Source organism: Haliotis rufescens, unplaced genomic scaffold (assembly GCF_023055435.1).
Source record: "Haliotis rufescens isolate VD_foot unplaced genomic scaffold, xgHalRufe1.0.p SCAF_10, whole genome shotgun sequence".
Lineage (NCBI taxonomy): Eukaryota > Metazoa > Mollusca > Gastropoda > Lepetellida > Haliotidae > Haliotis > Haliotis rufescens.
In genome coordinates this window covers 15,360,649-15,383,177 of record NW_025963780.1, presented here as the reverse complement: position 1 = coordinate 15,383,177, position 22,529 = coordinate 15,360,649, and the positions used below count along the sequence as shown (strand labels likewise).

General features: G+C 40.7%; 3 protein-coding genes across 3 annotated transcripts in view; 2 read left to right on the top strand and 1 right to left on the bottom strand.

Annotated features, from left to right (window-relative positions):
• Positions 1-563: 563 nt before the first annotated feature.
• LOC124121262 lies at positions 564-4,119 on the bottom strand. The gene is made up of 5 exons (XM_046484222.2): positions 3,944-4,119; positions 3,522-3,621; positions 2,976-3,084; positions 1,840-2,007; positions 564-1,391 (listed from the first exon to the last, which is right to left on the bottom strand). Exons 1-5 carry the CDS (start codon positions 4,099-4,101, stop codon positions 1,189-1,191), a joined length of 738 nt encoding a protein of 245 aa, XP_046340178.1. The 5' UTR covers positions 4,102-4,119; the 3' UTR covers positions 564-1,188.
• A 1,086-nt stretch (positions 4,120-5,205) lies between these two features.
• Positions 5,206-22,529, top strand: part of LOC124121255 (vacuolar-sorting protein SNF8-like) — a 31,116-nt gene continuing 13,792 nt past the window's right edge. The window contains exons 1-5 of the mRNA XM_046484213.2: positions 5,206-5,361; positions 9,218-9,268; positions 11,842-11,980; positions 21,571-21,675; positions 22,088-22,160. Coding sequence (XP_046340169.1) covers positions 5,308-5,361; positions 9,218-9,268; positions 11,842-11,980; positions 21,571-21,675; positions 22,088-22,160 — 422 coding nt within the window. The 5' untranslated portion in view covers positions 5,206-5,307. The remainder of the gene's footprint in view (positions 5,362-9,217; positions 9,269-11,841; positions 11,981-21,570; positions 21,676-22,087; positions 22,161-22,529) is intronic.
• On the top strand, positions 9,282-11,835 carry LOC125376046. The gene has a single exon (XM_048387334.1). It carries the CDS (start codon positions 9,733-9,735, stop codon positions 11,686-11,688), a length of 1,956 nt encoding a protein of 651 aa, XP_048243291.1. The 5' UTR covers positions 9,282-9,732; the 3' UTR covers positions 11,689-11,835.

The following is a 22,529-nucleotide window of genomic DNA, read 5'->3' as shown; positions in this document are numbered from 1 at the left end:
ATTTATTATCAATCAAAAGTATCTTCCTGCTTGAAAACATATTGTAGGTAGAGACATGTCCCTGTTGATTAATGCATAGAAAAGTAAGCTCGGCAGGACTAATATATAGAGGACATTGTCCGTGTCAGACCGCCTCAGTGGTCAAGGGGTAGAGCGTCCGCCCGCAGAGCGGAAGGTCCGGGGTTCGATCCCCGGCCGCCTCATACCAAAAGACGTTAAAAGAGGGTACTTGTTGTTACCCTGTCTGGCGCTCGGCATTAAGGGGCTAAAACAAGGACTGGGCTGAGTGGGGTATTCATGTTAAACTGCGGCATGGTATCTCAGTGTGCTAGCACTATAAATCGGCATCAGTCCGGACTAGTATAAGCAGCCACACACACACACGTGCATGCACGTCGCTATATAAGTGCAAAAATCTTGGACGCGACGTTAAACCCAATTTCACCTTACCATTGTCCGTGTCCATGTCATACAATGTTTAGCAACGAATGCCTAAACTCTGGTATTTCCAAAACGAGACCAGAATTTTGGCACGTGTCGTAAACATCGTATAACATGACGCGAATATAAGGTTGTATTTATTACGGATTTCTTGGCTTATCTATATTTACATGCACAACGACATAGTTGGCAGAAGTGATTAGCCAATCGCAGTTCGAGGACTGCTTCGTGAGAGAATATATGCTCTTGGGCACATACGATTTCTATGAACCCCGGTATGATTGGCCTCGTAGAAAAAAAATAATAGGAAGCTTCCTATTTCGATTGTTTCACTTTGCAAAGCCTTTCTTCGTTTATATCACAACGTGTAAACAAGCCTATGAGAATGTGTGCACCAATTCACCTTCTTTTCAAGTCACAAGATTGGATACTGCCTTGATATGACCAAATTTGTACTTATATATCTGTTTACGTAAGTATACGTATATTTTGGTTATCAAAGACAAAATGATGCACGTTAACAAGCCCGATCCCTATTTATTTGCCGGATATATCATCTTACAACTGTCCAAAATGGTTTCAATTTTATGATATAAAGTATCCAATCTTTCCTGTGTCGTGTTTTTATGCTTATGCCTTGTTTACTGTTTGACACGGTATGGAACCCTTCCTCACACACAATATCCTGTGTTTGCAGGGCCGCATTCAGCCCAATACTTGTCCAATACAGAATAAAACTTGTCACTACTAACGAAACTGTGCTATTTGGGCAAAGTATTCTAATTGGTCTATAATAGACTTGTTTTCGTCTCGTTGTACTTCGAGACGGTCTCGCGAGACTTTCACCGATGACGTTACTTCCTTCAACCCAAGTGTCTGGCATTGCATCTGCGTCCTCAGGAACCCGATAAGCCTTTCCTTACTGCGTATATCACGAAGTATTGTCTCCTCTGAAAACACGAAGGAGACATGCAACAGATTTTAACATGCTTGGGTTTCTTGTGACTGAAAAGGAGCAACCAGCAGCTGCAGCAGTTGGAGTAGCATCAGAGTATGTCAATATACAAAGTTGCTTTCGTTAACAACATCATCCGCACACCAGCATGAACATAGATGACAGCAACAATAGTTACTGTAGCTGTGGTGGTGGTAGTAGTAGTAGTAGTAGTAGTAGTAGTAGTAGTAGTAGAAAAGGAAATAGTTGTAGAAGAAATATTCATACAACTTACAGTGTACATTTTAATCTGAAAAACAGCAGTAGTAGTAGCAATAGTTATGGCATTAGTAGTCCATTTAGTAGTTGGTAACATCGACTCGATGACTTCATACGAACGTCTCTACATTATGTACACAATCTTTATATGTGTGAACTTTCCTGATAAAGGTATTTAACCACACCTGCAATGCTGTACTTCGTGTAGACCTTCTTCCTCCTGCGAGTGAGCTTCTCCTTCTCCAGACGAAGAATTTCCGTAACATCCGCCAGGTGGCGCAAACCCTGGCGAAATTTCTTCAAGTAGGGCCCTGTGGTTTGAGCGACACGGTTACGTCTTCTTATTACCCGGCCTGCAAATACAGAACGTTAAAGAGCCGGGGTTTACTGATTATGTACCCTCCACAGTAAGAGCTCGGAGAATCTCTTGTACCAGAGTTTGGCCCGCGATCTTTGCGATATGCGTGGTGACCTTTAGATTAAAGTATATGAGTTCCGATCGTCTCAGCGCTATGATCGCCTTGTTGGTCGCATCCTAAAATGCCCAGAGTATTCCCAGGGTATATTCCATTCTGTTGTGATAAATACCCTTGTCCCACTGGCCTACATATCTTCGTTTCGGAAGTGACGTCACCGTGTCCATGCTATTTTGCATGTAATTTGTTTGTTTGTTTGTTGTTTGACGCCTCACTCAGCAATATTTCAAGTCTAGAATGATTTGGCAATTCTAGGATTATTCTGTGCTCCATTTGGATTATATTATTTTATTTTGTAGATATGTATTTTTAAATAAGAGAACTCTATTCCTGGGACTAAATGTTAGTGTATACAGTGCCCAATGCTCACCGCATCTCCAATATGACAACAACGACCATAACACGCTGTTTAAATGTGCATTCATGGCGCGAAACAACATCAATATTTGAAAGAATATATCTCAGAAACTGCGTTATTATTTCAAACAGTCATATCCTTACAACTACACTCTGTTATTAATATTTTTTGTTTGTTTGTTGTTTAACGCCGCACTCAGCAATATTCCAACCATATGACGGCGGTATGTAAGCAATCGAGTCTGGACCAGACAATCCAGTGATTGATAACATGAGCATCGATCCACGCAATTGGAATACGACAATGCATCAACCCAGTCAGCGAGCCTGACCACCCGATCCCGTTAGTCGCCTTTTACGACAAGCATAGTCGCCTTTTACGGCAAGCATGGGTTGCTGAAGACCTATTCTACCCCGGATCTTCACGGGCCAATATTTTGCATGTAATATACAGTCATGCATTAGTAATATTGCCATTAAGACAATACCTGTATATGAGTAGAGCTGTATACGACAGAAGGTACGGGGCCACATTCTCAACACACAGGCCACCATAATGAAAGCTGATGCGGTATCTCTCATCTCCATCTTCCGTAGCTGGGATAAAGAAATGCAGGTATACTGTTTGAGCAGGGAGACTGAGGGAGTCTATATGATATATGTATACTACCTAGCACTTTATAGTTCAATTAACCCGTCTTGTGAAATGTCGTATTCTAACAAGAACGGTGACCGTATCCTGTACATTGAAATCTAGCTAATAATCAGGAAATGTCAGTAAGACGAGGAAGGATAAGGAGTTTATTTGAAACCTCTAACATAAGCCTTTCTGACACATTTTAGCCTAGATCTGTGCATTTGTCATAGGCCCAAACATGCAATTGTTGAAATGTTTATATTATAATTTATATCCTATGTGGGACCAAAACCGGTCTCTTTTAATACCTTATTGTCGTTTATTTCACTTTGACTATATCAACATCCAGAGGTGACCTCTTCAACTATACCAGGAGAGACACCCTGAAAATACGCACGTGACGATAAATCCATTCTTTCCTGTTTCCATCGTCCCCAGTATGTTCAGCGTGCTCGCTGGTCTGAGTATCTGTACTTGTCATGAACAATTTAGGAATGCTGAACAGAAAAGAAAGGGAATATACATCTTGACAAATTTTCAATGTTAACTTGAGATGTACTGTAACCGTATTGTTGTGCTGCTCCCTATAAACGAGTTTGCTTTATAAACGTGTATAGCGACAAGTCAATATCGAAATAGTTTCCAGGGAGCAGCATAAAGATACGGTTACCGCAGATAGAGCTGTAAGAGACTCTTAACGGGTAAACTAACACGACAATATTTTGACTAATCTGCATGATTATATATTATATATGCTTGTGATAATTTACTACAAAAATAGGAAAACACGAAATTTAATTTCACGCTACGTGAACTTACCCAAACATAAAAAGCGGCCCCGATAAACATATAACCCATGACAGGAGAACCACATAAAAGGCCGATCTGTAGAAGACATCGCTCATCCAGTAAACCTCCCTGTCAGTCAGCGCCTTTGTACGGGCTAGGATCGGTGGCCCCTTATGATTGGCATCCATCTTGGATGATGTATGCCGTTTTCGTGACGTCATCGTCCAGAGAAAACATAACATGATATGACGTCACAAAGAAATGTAGGACAATCGCTCCGAATCTATGTTGACGGATGTATTCAGATCATGTGTGTGATTTGTGGGTTTATTTGTTGTTTTACGGCGCACTCAGCAATATTCCAGCTAAATGACGGCGGTCTGTATATAATCGAGTCTGGATCCGACAGTCTAGTGATTGACATCATGAGCATCGATCCACACAATTTGAATACGACAATGCATCAAACCCAGTCAGCGAGCCTGACCACCCGATCCCGTTAGTCGCCTCTTACGACAAGCATAGTCGCCTTTTACGGCAAGCATGGGTTTCTGAAGACCTATTGTAACCCGGATCTTCACGGATTGCCTGTAAAACAAACAGGTGGTTGACATTATGAGCAACGTCCAAAGATGTCGCGTAACGATTCAACACATTTCAGTCTCCTCTAACGACAAGCGTGGCTTCCTTGGGACCAATTTTAACCTGGAATCTCTCGGGCTCTTTGTTTGGCCGCTAAGATTTTACGCCACCATTTATGTCCAGTTATATGTAGCCTTATATGAGATAATTTTATAAAATGTATAATGTTTTCCAGTTGATTTATTCAAATAATAACTTCTGGTTTATTACATATAGCGACGTTTCAATGTAGATTATTACACCGTTATCAAGATGGAGTGACAACAACCAACTTCTAGAATGACAATTAAACAGTTATATATAATTTAGTGGATTGTGTAGGGCAATTAAAAAAAAGGTTTTTGAGTGCAGAAGTGGTCGTTTATGAACAAAACTGAAACTACTTGTATAATACTATCAAGTCTGATGTACAAACAAGTCCTTCAAGTTTATTAATTTCATTGCCATACGCCCCAAAATAGAGCGATTCCAAATGAAAGGCGTGAAGTATATTCAACCAGAACAGGGACAGTCTATTTGCAAATAGGCCTATTTGTTTACAATATGGATATGAAATGTATCTCTGATATGATGATTCGAACGACTAAAATCGAAGCCGCAAGTACATGACCACAGCGGAATCTGCGACGAACCAGAGTTGTCTACCTTTGATAAATCAGTTGCTTCCTTTTTCCGGTAGCAAAGATTGACTGCAGGCTGCAGCACTGACAGAACAATTTTTCCGTCATTAGAAACCAATTTCCACTGTAACCATGCGTCGGCGGGGACCCGGAATAGCTGCCATCAAAAACAAAAACCTCGCAGAGGTAATCCATGTGTACACTACAGTATATTTCGAGGTTTAGATGTCACATCACACACTGTGATAGGCCTCAGTATTTACATTTTTCTGATGAGTGTTGTTCAACATGGAACATTTTTCAGAACCCTAAGTTCACTCATTTATCAAATTGTCTATGTGGCAGCAATGCAGTTGACCAGGCGCAGCTTATATAGAGGGCAGGGAATGCTGCTGCACAATAATTGTTCACATGTAATTCAGACCACCTTTTCACAGATCACAGTTAATTTTTTCCACCAATTTCACAATCACGGATAATTATCGTGTACATTAGTTCATAATTCATAAAGATTCAATTCTTACTTGTCAATGTCATAGTGATTTTAACCATATCATTGTCAAGTTTATGTTTTTGAATGTATAAACTAGGACTGCGTCTCATATTATTGTAACATATAAACTTGGTAGCAACTTGTCAGACGAACCATCGCAGGCTTTGGTTGATATTGTTTCCCCCAAATTTACAACATAGTATTCCCGGTTTTGATATAAAATATGGGGTAACGAGTAATAATGATTCACAAGAAGAAAAAGAAAAAATGTAATTTATTTGCAAATTCAATACAACACGACTCTTGTGAAATAACACATCAGAGCTATTTCTTAACATGAAATATCAAGTCGAGGCAAATTGAAAGAGTCAATAACGTTTAATGAATTAGGTTTTCCCTACCTCCTATATAGCACTAGTTAGCTCCGGCTGCTGACTGTGGCTCTCGCTTAGCAGATCTTATGTTCCTCATCGATCCTTAGACCTGTATAATTGTGTTAGGATGAGGGTAGGTTACCCTCAACTCTATCCTTAGCCCTTGGATCCCCTTTTATATCAAGCACCCCTTTATGTTAGGGTTAGCTACCCCTTTCTGATCAAACACAGATCCTTAGTGTTGGGCACCACTTGCCAATCAAACACAGATCCTTAGTGTTGGGCACCACTTGCCAATCAAACACAGACCCTTCATGTTGGCCACCACTTGCCAATCAAACACAGATCCTTAGTGTTGGGCACCACTTGCCAATCAAACACAGATCCTTAGTGTTGGGCACCACTTGCCAATCAAACACAGACCCTTCATGTTGGCCACCACTTGCCAATCAAACACAGATCCTTAGTGTTGGGCACCACTTGCCAATCAAACACAGATCCTTAGGGTTGGGCACCACTGTCCAATCAAACACAGATCCTTAGGGTTAGGCACCACTGGCCAATCAAACACCCCCTTTCCCCTCTACTGTCCTTAGGCCCTATTTGTGATGGCGCCTATGGTCCCTTGGTAAAGTGTTAGATATTTTGATGAACTCATTTGCCAAGCATAGCTTAAAGCTGGTAACGTCAGTTCAATCCTCCACACGAATCTAACTGAAACCTGAAAAAGTGCATCTGGTAAATTGCACTACTTCTTTATGCGAATTTGCACAATTGCATCCCTTAGCTGCCAGGATATGCAGAGGCATGTTTAGGCGCTTGTTTGTAGTCGTGGGTTTCCCAGCCTCAACCTGATTATCATCATTAATATGTCGCCACGCATCATCACTGTACCTGTGTTCACATATATCTTTCACTTAAGTAGTGATTTAATGTTCTAAACTTTTGGCTTTCTTTCTACAATGTTCTACATAAGGCTGTCATCAGCAGCACTGGGTCATGTACCTGAAATAGTGTTATATCTGAGTCACCTCATTTGCAGAGCTGCATTCTCTAGACATGCCCTGAAGTGATGATATATGGGTAGAATGTGAGATTTGCTGTGAAACTTTGTTTGTTCACGCCATACCTGTGTCCGTGGGTACACCAAGTACATCATGCTAAACATCTAACGTCTAGCCTGCATTACTTTGGGCTGGCCTCCCACATGACCCTGATGTGTGGTAAATGTTCATTCCAACTAAGTCAATCAGAATTTAATCCCTAAAACTCACTACTCAGTGTTATCATAGTTATGTGTCAGATATTGTATCATCCTTCATAGTGATTGTATGTAATATTCGTCATGCTAATGCTGGGGTTTTTTCAAAACAGTAAGTTGTTTATGAACTTTGTAGGGAGGAAATACCCTTCACTGACTGGTGACCATTTCCTGTGTAGATCTAGACATTCTTACTACGGACATTTGAGAAACTGAGTCATTGTCTCTCTGTAAATATGTTAGAATAATCATTTACTGATTAATTTAACATTTATGCTTGAAAATAGCAGACTAATTTTGAATTATGTAAATCCAACTTGCTGGGACTGTGAGTTGTCACTAGATTACAGAGTTTTACCATGACAAACAAAAGTAGGGGTCCATCCAGAGGACCCCCAGTAATTAATGTTAAGGGTCCTTGCAGGCAATATGAGGGTCCTGCAAAGTAAGGACATTTTGTGGTGTACTGTATGTGTAGATAATTACTTTAGAGCCTGGAATGAATCAATGATCATGTGGACAGTGGTCACAATTGATGAATGAAATAACAGACACCCATAACTGCTCTTGATGCACTATAGGTACAAAGAATATGGTATATTTGTTTTCTGTGTTCATTCTTTACATTTGTGTGTAAAACCCTGAGACTTGTCCCCTGTGTCATGTATAAGTGGGATAGATAGGTTATGGCCATGATAACTACAGACAATGTGATGTATAAGTAGGATAGATAGGTTATGGCCATGATAACTACAGACAATGTGATGTATAAGTGGGATAGATAGGTTAAGGCCATGGTAACCACAGACAATGTGATGTATAAGTGGGATAGATAGGTTATGGCCATGGTAACCACAGACAATGTGATGTATAAGTGGGATAGATAGGTTAAGGCCATGATAACCACAGACAATGTGATGTATAAGTAGGATAGATAGGTTATGGCCATGGTAACCACAGACAATGTCATGTATAAGTGGGATAGATAGGTTAAGGCCATGGTAACCACAGACAATGTGATGTATAAGTGGGATAGATGGGTTAAGGCCATGATAACCACAGACAATGTGATGTATAAGTAGGATAGATAGGTTATGGCCATGATAACCACAGACAATGTGATGTATAAGTGGGATAGATAGGTTTTGGCCATGGTAACCACAGACAATGTCATGTATAAGTGGGATAGATAGGTTATGGCCATGATAACCACAGACAATGTGATGTATAAGTGGGATAGATAGGTTAAGGCCATGGTAACCTCAGACAATGTGATGTATAAGTGGGATAGATAGGTTATGGCCATGGTAACCACAGACAATGTGATGTATAAGTGGGATAGATAGGTTAAGGCCATGATAACCACAGACAATGTGATGTATAAGTAGGATAGATAGGTTATGGCCATGGTAACCACAGACAATGTCATGTATAAGTGGGATAGATAGGTTAAGGCCATGGTAACCACAGACAATGTGATGTATAAGTGGGATAGATAGGTTAAGGCCATGATAACCACAGACAATGTGATGTATAAGTAGGATAGATAGGTTATGGCCATGGTAACCACAGACAATGTGATGTATAAGTGGGATAGATAGGTTTTGGCCATGGTAACCACAGACAATGTCATGTATAAGTGGGATAGATAGGTTATGGCCATGATAACCACAGACAATGTGATGTATAAGTAGGATAGATAGGTTAAGGCCATGATAACCACAGACAATGTGATGTATAAGTGGGATAGATAGGTTATGGCCATGATAACCACAGACAATGTGATGTATAAGTAGGATAGATAGGTTAAGGCCATGATAACCACAGACAATGTGATGTACAAGTGGGATAGATAGGCTGTGGCCATGATAACCACAGACAATGTGATGACACGGGTTCCCTTATTTTCCCCAGGCGAGGTACAAGGACAAGGGGTCCGTGCTGGCTGAGGACCAGGTTGTGCAGGTATGTTGTCCTTCAGCAGAATCTGTCTAAACCAGTTTCTTTGTGGGTGATTGTTTTATGTATATACCGGTAGTCTAGTTTTAGACGATGTTAGACCATTATAGACAGCAGTCTGCTAATAGCACATGTCAGCACGAGTTATCATGGTTATGTCCATGTTCATGTCACATGGGGGGCGGTCGGGTAGCCTAGTGGTTAAAGCGTTCGCTCGTCACGCCGAAGACCCGGGTTCAATTCCCGACATGGGTACAATGTGTGAAGCCCATTTCTGGTGTCCCCCACTGTGATATTGCTGGAATATTGCTAAAAGCGGCGTAAAACCAAACTCACACACTCAATCACTTATGTCACATGGCAACAGACTTGTTGAACATTTATTTATTCAAGGATTTAATATTGTGAAACTGTGACAGTACTTATGTTCACTATTTGTACGATAAGTATGCAAGAGAACAAGAAGCGCGATGAGTAGACCCTGCCACATAATGACTAGACCCTGCAGCATGATGACTAGACCCTGCAACATAATGACTAGACCCTGCAGCATGATGACTAGACCCTGCAGCATGATGACTAGACCCTGCAACATAATGACTAGACCCTGCAGCATGATGACTAGACCCTGCAGCATGATGACTAGACCCTGCAACATAATGACTAGACCCTGCAGCATGATGACTAGGCCCTGCAACATGATGACTAGACCCTGCAGCATGATGACTAGACCCTGCAACATAATGACTAGACCCTGCAGCATGATGACTAGACCCTGCAGCATGATGACTAGACCCTGCAACATGATGAGTAGGCCCTGCAACATGATGAGTTGGCCTTGCAACATGATGACTAGGCCCTGCAACATGATGAGTAGACCCTGCAACATGATGACTAGACCCTGCCACATAATGACTAGACCCTGCAACATGATGACTAGGCCCTGCAACATGATGACTAGGCCCTGCAACATGATGACTAGACCCTGCAACATGATGACTAGACCTTGCCACATAATGACTAGACCCTGCAACATGATGACTAGACCCTGCAACATGATGAGTAGGCCCTGCAACATGATGAGTTGGCCTTGCAACATGATGACTAGGCCCTGCAACATGATGAGTAGACCCTGCAACATGATGACTAGACCCTGCCACATAATGACTAGACCCTGCAACATGATGACTAGGCCCTGCAACATGATGACTAGGCCCTGCAACATGATGACTAGACCCTGCAACATGATGACTAGACCCTGCAACATAATGACTAGACCCTGCAGCATGATGACTAGACCCTGCAACATGATGAGTAGACCCTGCCACATAATGACTAGACCCTGCAGCATGATGACTAGACCCTGCAACATGATGAGTAGGCCCTGCAACATGATGAGTTGGCCTTGCAACATGATGACTAGGCCCTGCAACATGATGACTAGACCCTGCAACATGATGAGTAGCCCCTGCAACATGATGACTAGACCCTGCAACATGATGAGTAGACCCTGCAACATGATGACTAGACCCTGCCACATAATGACTAGACCCTGCAACATGATGACTAGGCCCTGCAACATGATGACTAGGCCCTGCAACATGATGACTAGACCCTGCAACATGATGACTAGACCTTGCCACATAATGACTAGACCCTGCAACATGATGACTAGACCCTGCAACATGATGAGTAGACCCTGCAACATGATAAGACCCTGCAACATGATGACTAGACCTTGCAACATGATGAGTAGGCCCTGCAACATGATGAGTAGGCCCTGCAACATGATGACTAGACCCTGCAACATGATGACTAGACCCTGCAACATGATGAGTAGACCCTGCAACATGATGACTAGACCCTGCAACATGGTGAGAAGACCCTGCAACATGAGTAGACCCTGCAACATGATGACTAGACCTTGCAACATGATGAGTAGGCCCTGCAACATGATGTGTAGGCCGTTCAACATGATGACTAGACCTTGCAACATGATGAGTAGGCCCTGCAACATGATGAGTAGGCCCTGCAACATGATGAGTAGGCCCTGCAACATGATGAGTAGGCCCTGCAACATGATGAGTAGACCCTGCAACATGATGACTAGACCTTGCAACATGATGAGTAGACCCTGCAACATGATGAGTAGGCCCTGCAACATGATGAGTAGGCCCTGCAACATGATGAGTAGGCCCTGCAACATGATGAGTAGGCCCTGCAACATGATGAGTAGACCCTGCAACATGATGAGTAGACCCTGCAACATGAGTAGACCCTGCAACATGATGACTAGACCTTGCAACATGATGAGTAGGCCCTGCAACATGATGACTAGACCTTGCAACATGATCAGTAGGCCCTGCAACATGATGAGTTGGCCCTGCAATATGATGACTAGACCCTGCAACATGATGATGACCTGAATTATGAATGTCTGAAGTAAATATTCATGAAACAACTTTCTTGGTGACATGAAACTTTCACTAAAACCCTGAATGTTTCAAATGAAGTTTATGATAAATATAGTAAAGCTTAAAGAAATTGAAATATGTCCTCACATACCCCGTATATGTCAGATGGCAAGTCAAATGGAAATGTTCAAGAAGAATCTGGAGGACTTTGCCACGAAGCACAAAGGTGACATCAAGAAGGACCCTGAGTTCCGTCTACAGTTCCAGGAGATGTGTGCCTCTATAGGTGTTGACCCTCTGGCATGTGAGTACTAGCTTGCTGTGTGAGTGAGTTCCGTCTACAGTTCCAGGAGATGTGTGCCTCTATAGGTGTTGACCCTCTGGCATGTGAGTACTAGCTTGCTGTGTGAGTGAGTGAGTGAGTGAGTTCCGTCTACAGTTCCAGGAGATGTGTGCCTCTATAGGTGTTGACCCTCTGGCATGTGAGTACTAGCTTGCTGTGTGAGTGAGTGAGTGAGTTCCGTCTACAGTTCCAGGAGATGTGTGCCTCTATAGGTGTTGACCCTCTGGCATGTGAGTACTAGCTTGCTGTGTGAGTGAGTTCCGTCTACAGTTCCAGGCTATTGTGTGTATATCTGACATGTGTGTCACATTACAGCCAGCAAGGGTTTGTGTATGTCATGATGTATAGTGTCAGTCTGTGTGGAGCTATTGTGTGTATATCTGACATGTGTGTCACATTACAGCCAGCAAGGGTTTGTGTATGTCATGATGTATAGTGTCAGTCTGTGTGGGGCTATTGTGAGTATATCTGACATGTTTGTCACATTACAGCCAGCAAGGGTTTGTATATCATGATGTATAGTGTCAGTCTGTGTGGGGCTATTGTGTGTATATCTGACATGTTTGTCACATTACAGCCAGCAAGGGTTTGTGTATGTCATGATGTATAGTGTCAGTCTGTGTGGGGCTATTTTGGGTATATTTGACATGTTTGTCACATTACCGTCAGCAAGGGTTTGTGTATGTCATGATGTATAGTGTCAGTCTGTGTGGGACAATTGTGAGTATATCTGACATGTTTGTCACATTACAGCCAGCAAGGGTTTGTATATCATGATGTATAGTGTCAGTCTGTGTGGGTCTATTGTGGGTATATCTGACATGTTTGTCACATTACAGCCAGCAAGGGTTTGTGTATGTCATGATGTAGAGTGTCAGTCTGTGTAGGGCTATTGTGAGTATATCTGACATGTTTGTCACATTACAGCCAGCAAGGGTTTTGTGTATATCATGATGTATAGTGTCAGTCTGTGGGGGGCTATTGTGGGTATATCTGACATGTTTGTCACATTACAGTCAGCAAGGGTTTGTGTATGTCATGATGTTTCGTGTCAGTCTGTGTGGGGCTATTGTGGGTATATCTGACATGTTTGTCACATTACAGCCAGCAAGGGTTTGTATATCATGATGTATAGTGTCAGTCTGTGTGGGGCTATTGTGTGTATATCTGACATGTTTGTCACATTACAGCCAGCAAGGGTTTGTGTATGTCATGATGTATAGTGTCAGTCTGTGTGGGGCTATTGTGTGTATATCTGACATGTTTGTCACATTACAGCCGGCAAGGGTTTGTGTATGTCATGATGTATAGTGTCAGTCTGTGTGGGGCTATTGTGAGTATACCTGACATGTTTGTCACATTACAGCCAGCAAGGGTTTGTGTATGTCATGATCTATAGTGTCAGTCTGTGTGGGACTTTTGTGAGTATATCTGACATGTTTGTCACATTACAGTCAGCAAGGGTTTGTGTATGTCATGATGTATAGTGTCAGTCTGTGTGGGGCTATAGTGAGTATATCTGACATGTTTGTCACATTACAGTCAGCAAGGGTTTGTGTATGTCATGATGTATAGTGTCAGTCTGTGTGGGGCTATTGTGGGTATATCTGACATGTTTGTTAGATTACCGTCAGCAAGGGTTTGTGTATATCATGATGTATAGTGTCAGTCTGTGTAGGGCTATTGTGAGTATATCTGACATGTTTGTCACATTACAGCCAGCAAGGGTTTTGTGTATATCATGATGTATAGTGTCAGTCTGTGTGGGGCTATTGTGGGTATATCTGACATGTTTGTCACATTACCGTCAGCAAGGGTTTGTGTATGTCATGATGTATAGTGTCAGTCTGTGTGGGACAATTGTGAGTATATCTGACATGTTTGTCACATTACAGCCAGCAAGGGTTTGTGTATATCATGATGTATAGTGTCAGTCTGTGTGGGACTATTGTGGGTATATCTGACATGTTTGTCACATTACAGCCAGCAAGGGTTTGTGTATGTCATGATGTATAGTGTCGGTCTGTGTGGGGCTATTGTGGGTATATCTGACATGTTTGTCACATTACAGCCAGCAAGGGTTTGTGTATGTCATGATGTATAGTGTCAGTCTGTGTGGGGCTATTGTGTGTATATCTGACATGTTTGTCACATTACAGCCAGCAAGGGTTTGTGTATGTCATGATGTAGAGTGTCAGTCTGTGTGGGGCTATTGTGAGTATACCTGACATGTTTGTCACATTACAGCCAGCAAGGGTTTGTGTATGTCATGATGTATAGTGTCAGTCTGTGTGGGGCTATTGTGTGTATATCTGACATGTTTGTCACATTACAGCCAGCAAGGGTTTGTGTATGTCATGATGTATAGTGTCAGTCTGTGTGAGGCTATTGTAAGTATATCTGACTTGTTTGTCACATTACATCCAGCAAGGGTTTGTGTATGTCATGATGTATAGTGTCAGTCTGTGTGGGGCTATTGTGAGTATATCTGGCATGTTTGTCATATTACAGCCAGCAAGGGTTTGTGTATATCATGATGTATAGTGTCAGTCTGTGTGGGGCTATTGTGTGTATATCTGACTTGTTTCTCACATTACAGTCAGCAAGGGTTTGTGTATCATGATGTATAGTGTCAGTCTGTGTGGGGCTATTGTGAGTATATTTGACATGTTTGTCACATTACAGCCAGCAAGGGTTTGTGTATATCATGATGTATAGTGTCTGTCTGTGTAGGGCTATTGTGAGTATATCTGACATGTTTGTCACATTACATCCAGCAAGGGTTTGTGTATGTCATGATGTATAGTGTCAGTCTGTGTGGGACAATTGTGAGTATATCTGACATGTTTGTCACATTACAGCCAGCAAGGGTTTGTGTATGTCATGATGTAGAGTGTCAGTCTGTGTAGGGCTATTGTGAGTATATCTGACATGTTTGTCACATTACAGCCAGCAAGGGTTTTGTGTATATCATGATGTATAGTGTCAGTCTGTGGGGGGCTATTGTGTGTATATCTGACATGTTTGTCACATTACAGTCAGCAAGGGTTTGTGTATGTCATGATGTTTCGTGTCAGTCTGTGTGGGGCTATTGTGGGTATATCTGACATGTTTGTCACATTACAGCCAGCAAGGGTTTGTATATCATGATGTATAGTGTCAGTCTGTGTGGGGCTATTGTGTGTATATCTGACATGTTTGTCACATTACAGCCAGCAAGGGTTTGTGTATGTCATGATGTTTCGTGTCAGTCTGTGTGGGGCTATTGTGTGTATATCTGACATGTTTGTCACATTACAGCCAGCAAGGGTTTGTGTATCATGATGTATAGTGTCAGTCTGTGTGGGGCTATTGTGTGTATATCTGACATGTTTGTCACATTACAGCCAGCAAGGGTTTGTGTATGTCATGATGTAGAGTGTCAGTCTGTGTGGGGCTATTGTGAGTATACCTGACATGTTTGTCACATTACAGCCAGCAAGGGTTTGTGTATGTCATGATGTATAGTGTCAGTCTGTGTGGGGCTATTGTGTGTATATCTGACATGTTTGTCACATTACAGCCAGCAAGGGTTTGTGTATGTCATGATGTATAGTGTCAGTCTGTGTGAGGCTATTGTAAGTATATCTGACTTGTTTGTCACATTACATCCAGCAAGGGTTTGTGTATGTCATGATGTATAGTGTCAGCCTGTGTGGGGGCTATTGTGAGTATATCTGACATGTTTGTCATATTACAGCCAGCAAGGGTTTGTGTATCATGATGTATAGTGTCAGTCTGTGTGGGACTATTGTGTGTATATGGGTCATTCTCAAAAAAAGTGAGTTTTTTAGTCCGTGTTGAATAACAATTAAAATATTTATTTTAGATATGTTTAAACACAAGTGTTTTTCGTAGAACATACCATGGTGTCTGAAAGTTAAGTTTCAGTATTTCTTATTAGGTATTTTATTTTAATTAAAACTGCTTAATTGCGGTTCAATTGAGCTGAAGGGTGTGTCCGTAACCCTATGTTTGCACATCAACATTGTTTAATGTTGCTAAAAATAAAAAATATTATGTAAATAATGTTTATATATTGTACATTACCTTTCTAACTCATGATATAAACTTATCTTTTGAAGATACACTCTTTTATTTATATTGGTTTTTGGTAAGAAACACTTGTACATAAAAAAGTGTCTGTCCTGTTACCAGGATGGATCAAAACTGAAAAATAAATAATCCTTCAAGATTCCAATAATTCAAAATAACAGAAATACAGCTTACTTCCTGTACTATCATGGCAGCAGTGTCCTTCAAGTGAGAGAAGACCTTGGATAATTCTGCTTGACAGGGAAGTTTATTCCTATCATGAATACTCTTTTCTTATGTCTGTGCTGTTACTGCTCATTTTTGCCAAAACAAATATTTTTTTCTAAAACCATTTTTTCAGAATATTAGAAAATATGAATTGTTCACAATGTCATGTGGTCTCAACATTTCAAGGGAGGTCTCATTAAAAAAAACTGTAATTAATGTCAATTTGTCTATGCTGTTACTGTCTGTGCTGTTACCTTCAAACATGTAACAGGACAGACATTCCGTGGTAACAGCACAGACTTATCATCATCTTAAACTGTCTTTCCTTGTTTAACCAATCAATAACATAATTACCATAATAACTCAAATAATTCCTTTTGAAATAACACAGACATTCAAGAGGCTAAAGTTGTACAAATCTTCCAAGCTGAATAAAAACAAGTTGCTCAAGACTTAAAAGTAACAGCAGAGACAAATATTGGTAACAGCACAGACATTTGGTCAGCTTTATCTAACTATTCTTGTCCAATCACTCAATATTCAAATTTTATAAAACATTAAGACATATGTTTTCAAATTTATCACAGTTTAGAAGAAAACATATACATAAAAAATAGACTACTTTGTTGAAGATAGTTATCTGATGAAAAAGTAACAGCACAGACATTCCGTGGTAACAGCACAGACTTATCATCACCTTAAACTGTCTTTCCTAGTATAACCAATCAATAATATAATTACCATATTAACACAAATAATTCTTTTGTAATAACACAGGCATTCAAGACGCTATGGCTGAACAAATCTTCCAAGCTAAATAAAAAAAAATTGGTTAAGACTTAAAAGTAACAGCACAGACATTTGGTCATCTTTATCTAACGTTTCTTATCCAATCACTAAATATTCTAATTTTATGAAACATTAAGAGATATGTTTTCAAATTTATCACAGTTTAGAAGAAAACATATATACATAAAAAAATAGACTACTTTGTTGAAGATAGTTATCTGATGCAAAAACAACAGAAGGGTGGAGAAGACAGGTGGTGTGGTGGAAAAGGGTGAGGTTGTGAAAAGTGTTGAGAGGACAGATGGTGTGGTGGAAAAGGGTGAGGTTGTGAAAAGTGTGGAGAGGACAGATGGTGTGGTGGAGAAGGGTGAGGTTGTGAAAGGTGTGGTGGAGAAGGGTGAGGTTGAGAAAAGTGTGGAGAGGACAGATGGTGTGGTGGAAAAGGGTGAGGTTGTGAAAAGTGTTGAGAGGACAGATGGTGTGGTGGAGAAGGGTGAGGTTGAGAAAAGTGTGGAGAGGACAGATGGTGTGGTGGAGAAGGGTGAGGTTGAGAAAAGTGTGGAGAGGACAGGTGGTGTGGTGAAGAAGGGTGAGGTTGAGAAAAGTGTGGAGAGGACAGGTGGTGTGGTGGAGAAGGGTGAGGTTGAGAAAAAGGTGGAGAGGACAGGTGGTGTGGTGGAGAAGGGTGAGGTTGAGAAAAAGGTGGAGAGGACAGGTGGTGTGGTGGAGAAGGGTGAGGTTGAGAAAAAGGTGGAGAGGACAGGTGGTGTGGTGGAGAAGGGTGAGGTTGAGAAAAAGGTGGAGAGGACAGGTGGTGTGGTGGAGAAGGGTGAGGTTGAGAAAAAGGTGGAGAGGACAGGTGGTGTGGTGGAGAAGGGTGAGGTTGAGAAAAGTGAGAGTGACATTTTACTATCCGTTCCAGATGATACAGAAGAGTGTCTTGGAAAATGTGTGGTTGTGTTATATGATGGTTTGCCATATCCTGGATACATAGATGCTTCTACCTATGATATATATGTGGAATGCATGCACAAGCCTGGCAAAAAATGGGATCAAAAATGATTCTTTTGGCCAAGACTCCTGCTTGACAAATGCTGGTACAAGCACGAGGACATTATTACCATCATTCCTGAACGAAAGAAGATTGAAGGCACTGCTTCCCACTTCAGTGTTGAAAACATTTACTGGGAAGCTATTACAGATATGATAAAACAGAAACAATAAACAACCTGTGGTTTATGGGTGAATGAAAGACACCATTTAATTCTGGCACTAATCAAATAATCATAGATACAAGTGAATTGTACTTTTAAGGAAACTATAATTCACCTTTTCAGACCGTTTATTTGAGTATTTGCGAATACAATTGCAAAAGAATACAGCTTCAACAGGAAATCTTCTGACAAGATTATGTTGATGTTTGACATGGATAAAGTTGGTTATTGTGTTGTTGCTTCATGACAAAAACTGTCACATGACTATTTAGTGTAAGTTTAAATCAATTTAAATTCTTTGTAATTCTAGGGATTAACCCAAAATGCAAAAGTTATTGTCTTTGGCGTTACTTCCGTCTGTGCTGTTACCTACCATTATCCTACATTCACATTACATAGAAGAACATTCAGTTAATAACATCCATATGATCAGATACTGTTAATTAAGCAAAACATTTTCTTATTTGTCAGAGTTCAAAACTTTGAACTTCTGAACAGGATAGTTGACTGCAAACATAAGTTTGTCCGTCCTGTTACTTTCAATTGTCCGTCCTGTTACCGACCGGTTTCTATAGTTCAGATTACATACAAGAATATTCAGTTAATTACACCTTATATGTTCAGGTGTAATCAATTGCACATACTTTTTTCGTATTTGTCAGATATTTCAAAATCTTGAAACTCCTGAACGTTATAGTTATCTGCAATCAAAGCCGATTGTCCGTCCTGTTACTTTCAATTGTCCGTCCTGTTACTACGTTGTCTGTCCTGTTACCAGCACTTAAAATAGAAATATACTGATTATTTATTTTTATTTTTCAGAAGAACATATTTGAATTCAAACATATATCATCTAATGAAGCATATGTGTCAAATATATGATGCAATAATCAGGGTATGTTTGTCATATTGGATTTGAATGAATTCAAATGTTTTCATTTGACTCAAATGCTGGACAAATCTGTCCATAAAATAATGTATCCAACCTCTTTTTAATTGTACTCATTGAAATATTAAACAATACATTTAAAAACAAGAACTGACATGATTTGTGTTGAACTTTGAAAAATATTGTTACAGAAAATATAATTGTAAACATGGTAACAGGACAGACATATTTTTCCTATTCAGTGTTAATTAATTATCATAATTAGGACATCATTGATTATTAAGGTGTCATTTTGCTTAACATTATTATTCAGAAGTTACTTTGTGTACTGAGTCAATAAAAAAGGAATTTTACAAAAGACAATTTTGATGTTTTTGCTTAGTTGAAATTCTGACATTTTTTGAGAATGACCCATATCTGACTTGTTTCTCACATTACAGTCAGCAAGGTTTTGTGTATCATGATGTATAGTGTCAGTCTGTGTGGGGCTATTGTGAGTATATTTGACATGTTTGTCACATTACAGCCAGCAAGGGTTTGTGTATCATGATGTATAGTGTCAGTCTGTGTGGGACTATTGTGTGTATATCTGACATGTTTGTCACATTACAGCCAGCAAGGGTTTGTGTATGTCATGATGTATAGTGTCAGTCTGTGTGGGGCTATTGTGAGTATATCTGACTTGTTTGTCACATTACATCCAGCAAGGGTTTGTGTATGTCATGATGTATAGTGTCAGTCTGTGTGGGGGCTATTGTGAGTATATCTGACATGTTTGTCATATTACAGCCAGCAAGGGTTTGTGTATATCATGATGTATAGTGTCAGTCTGTGTGGGGCTATTGTGTGTATATCTGACTTGTTTGTCACATTACAGTCAGCAAGGGTTTGTGTATCATGATGTATAGTGTCAGTCTGTGTGGGGCTATTGTGAGTATATTTGACATGTTTGTCACATTACAGTCAGCAAGGGTTTGTGTATCATGATGTATAGTGTCAGTCTGTGTGGGGCTATTGTGTGTATATCTGACATGTTTGTCACATTACAGTCAGCAAGGGTTTGTGTATCATGATGTATAGTGTCAGTCTGTGTGGGGCTATTGTGAGTATATTTGACATGTTTGTCACATTACAGCCAGCAAGGGTTTGTGTATGTCATGATGTATAGTGTCAGTCTGTGTGGGGCTATTGTGTGTATATCTGACATGTTTGTCACATTACAGCCAGCAAGGGTTTGTGTATGTCATGATGTATAGTGTCAGTCTGTGTGGGGCTATTGTGAGTATATCTGACATGTTTGTCACATTACAGTCAGCAAGGGTTTGTGTATGTCATGATGTATAGTGTCAGTCTGTGTGGGGCTATTGTGGGTATATCTGACATGTTTGTCACATTACAGTCAGCAAGGGTTTGTGTATCATGATGTATAGTGTCAGTCTGTGTGGGGCTATTGTGGGTATATCTGACATGTTTGTCACATTACAGCCAGCAAGGGTTTGTGTATGTCATGATGTTTCGTGTCAGTCTGTGTGGGGCTATTGTGAGTATACCTGACATGTTTGTCACATTACAGTCAGCAAGGGTTTGTGTATGTCATGATGTATAGTGTCAGTCTGTGTGGGGCTATTGTGGGTATATCTGACATGTTTGTCACATTACAGCCAGCAAGGGTTTGTGTATGTCATGATGTATAGTGTCAGTCTGTGTGGGGCTATTGTGGGTATATCTGACATGTTTGTCACATTACAGCCAGCAAGGGTTTGTATATCATGATGTATAGTGTCAGTCTGTGTGGGGCTATTGTGGGTATATCTGACATGTTTGTCACATTACAGTCAGCAAGGGTTTGTGTATGTCATGATGTATAGTGTCAGTCTGTGTGGGGCTATTGTGTGTATATCTGACATGTTTGTCACATTACAGCCAGCAAGGGTTTGTGTATCATGATGTATAGTGTCAGTCTGTGTGGGGCTATTGTGAGTATATCTGACATGTTTGTCACATTACAGCCAGCAAGGGTTTGTATATCATGCTGTATAGTGTCAGTCTGTGTGGGGCTATTGTGGGTATACCTGACATGTTTGTCACATTACAGCCAGCAAGGGTTTGTGTATGTCATGATGTATAGTGTCAGTCTGTGTGGGACTATTGTGGGTATATCTGACATGTTTGTCACATTACAGCCAGCAAGGGTTTGTGTATCATGATGTATAGTGTCAGTCTGTGTGGGGCTATTGTGGGTATACCTGACATGTTTGTCACATTACAGCCAGCAAGGGTTTGTGTATGTCATGATGTATAGTGTCAGTCTGTGTGGGACTATTGTGGGTATATCTGACATGTTTGTCACATTACAGCCAGCAAGGGTTTCTGGGCAGAGATGCTGGGCGTCGGAGATTTCTACTACGAACTGGGGGTGCAGATTGTTGAAGTCTGTTTGGCCACAAGTCACAGAAATGGGGGTGAGTCAATTTATCAACCTGAATATGAGAGCAATATGATCCATGAATATATCTTGTCAGTCTAATGTTCAAAGTTACCTCTCCCATTAGAATATGAACAAGTTTGACGTTCCTAAAACTAATCAATAATTTATAAAGACATATTTAATAACCAGACAAACCAAACATTAATGATCACCCTGAAACATAATCGTTCAGACAGCATGAAGATGGTAATGTAGATGACCACACAATAATCATGATAATGAGAACGATTTTATGTCATAATTTGATTCAAGAGTAACTTTGATTCAAGACTTCAAACACTGCTATTTGAAAGTTGATGATGTAGATGTAATGAGATGTAACGTTTGCTTATCAATGTGAGAGAGAGGCGAAAAAAGTGATCTCTGTTGTGTACCATATTTTCCAGGCCTGGTGAGCATCGAGGAACTGCGTGAGAGGGTGGAAGCATCACGAGGACGACACACACAAGACATTAGTATGTAAGTTCACACACACAGAGCCACACAGAGCCACACACACACACACACACACACACAGGCATACACATTCACACAGACGCACATAAACACATACAGACTCACATACAGACACACACACAGACACACACAAGACATTAGTATGTAAGTTCACACACACAGAGCCACACAGAGCCACACACACACACACAGGCATACACATTCACACAGACGCACATAAACGCACACAGACTCACACACAGACTCACACACAGAGCCACACAGAGCCACACACACACACACAGGCATACACATTCACACAGACGCACATAAACGCACACAGACTCACAGGAGTGAGGAGTGAGCATGGTGTGGGGCAACTATTATCACTTC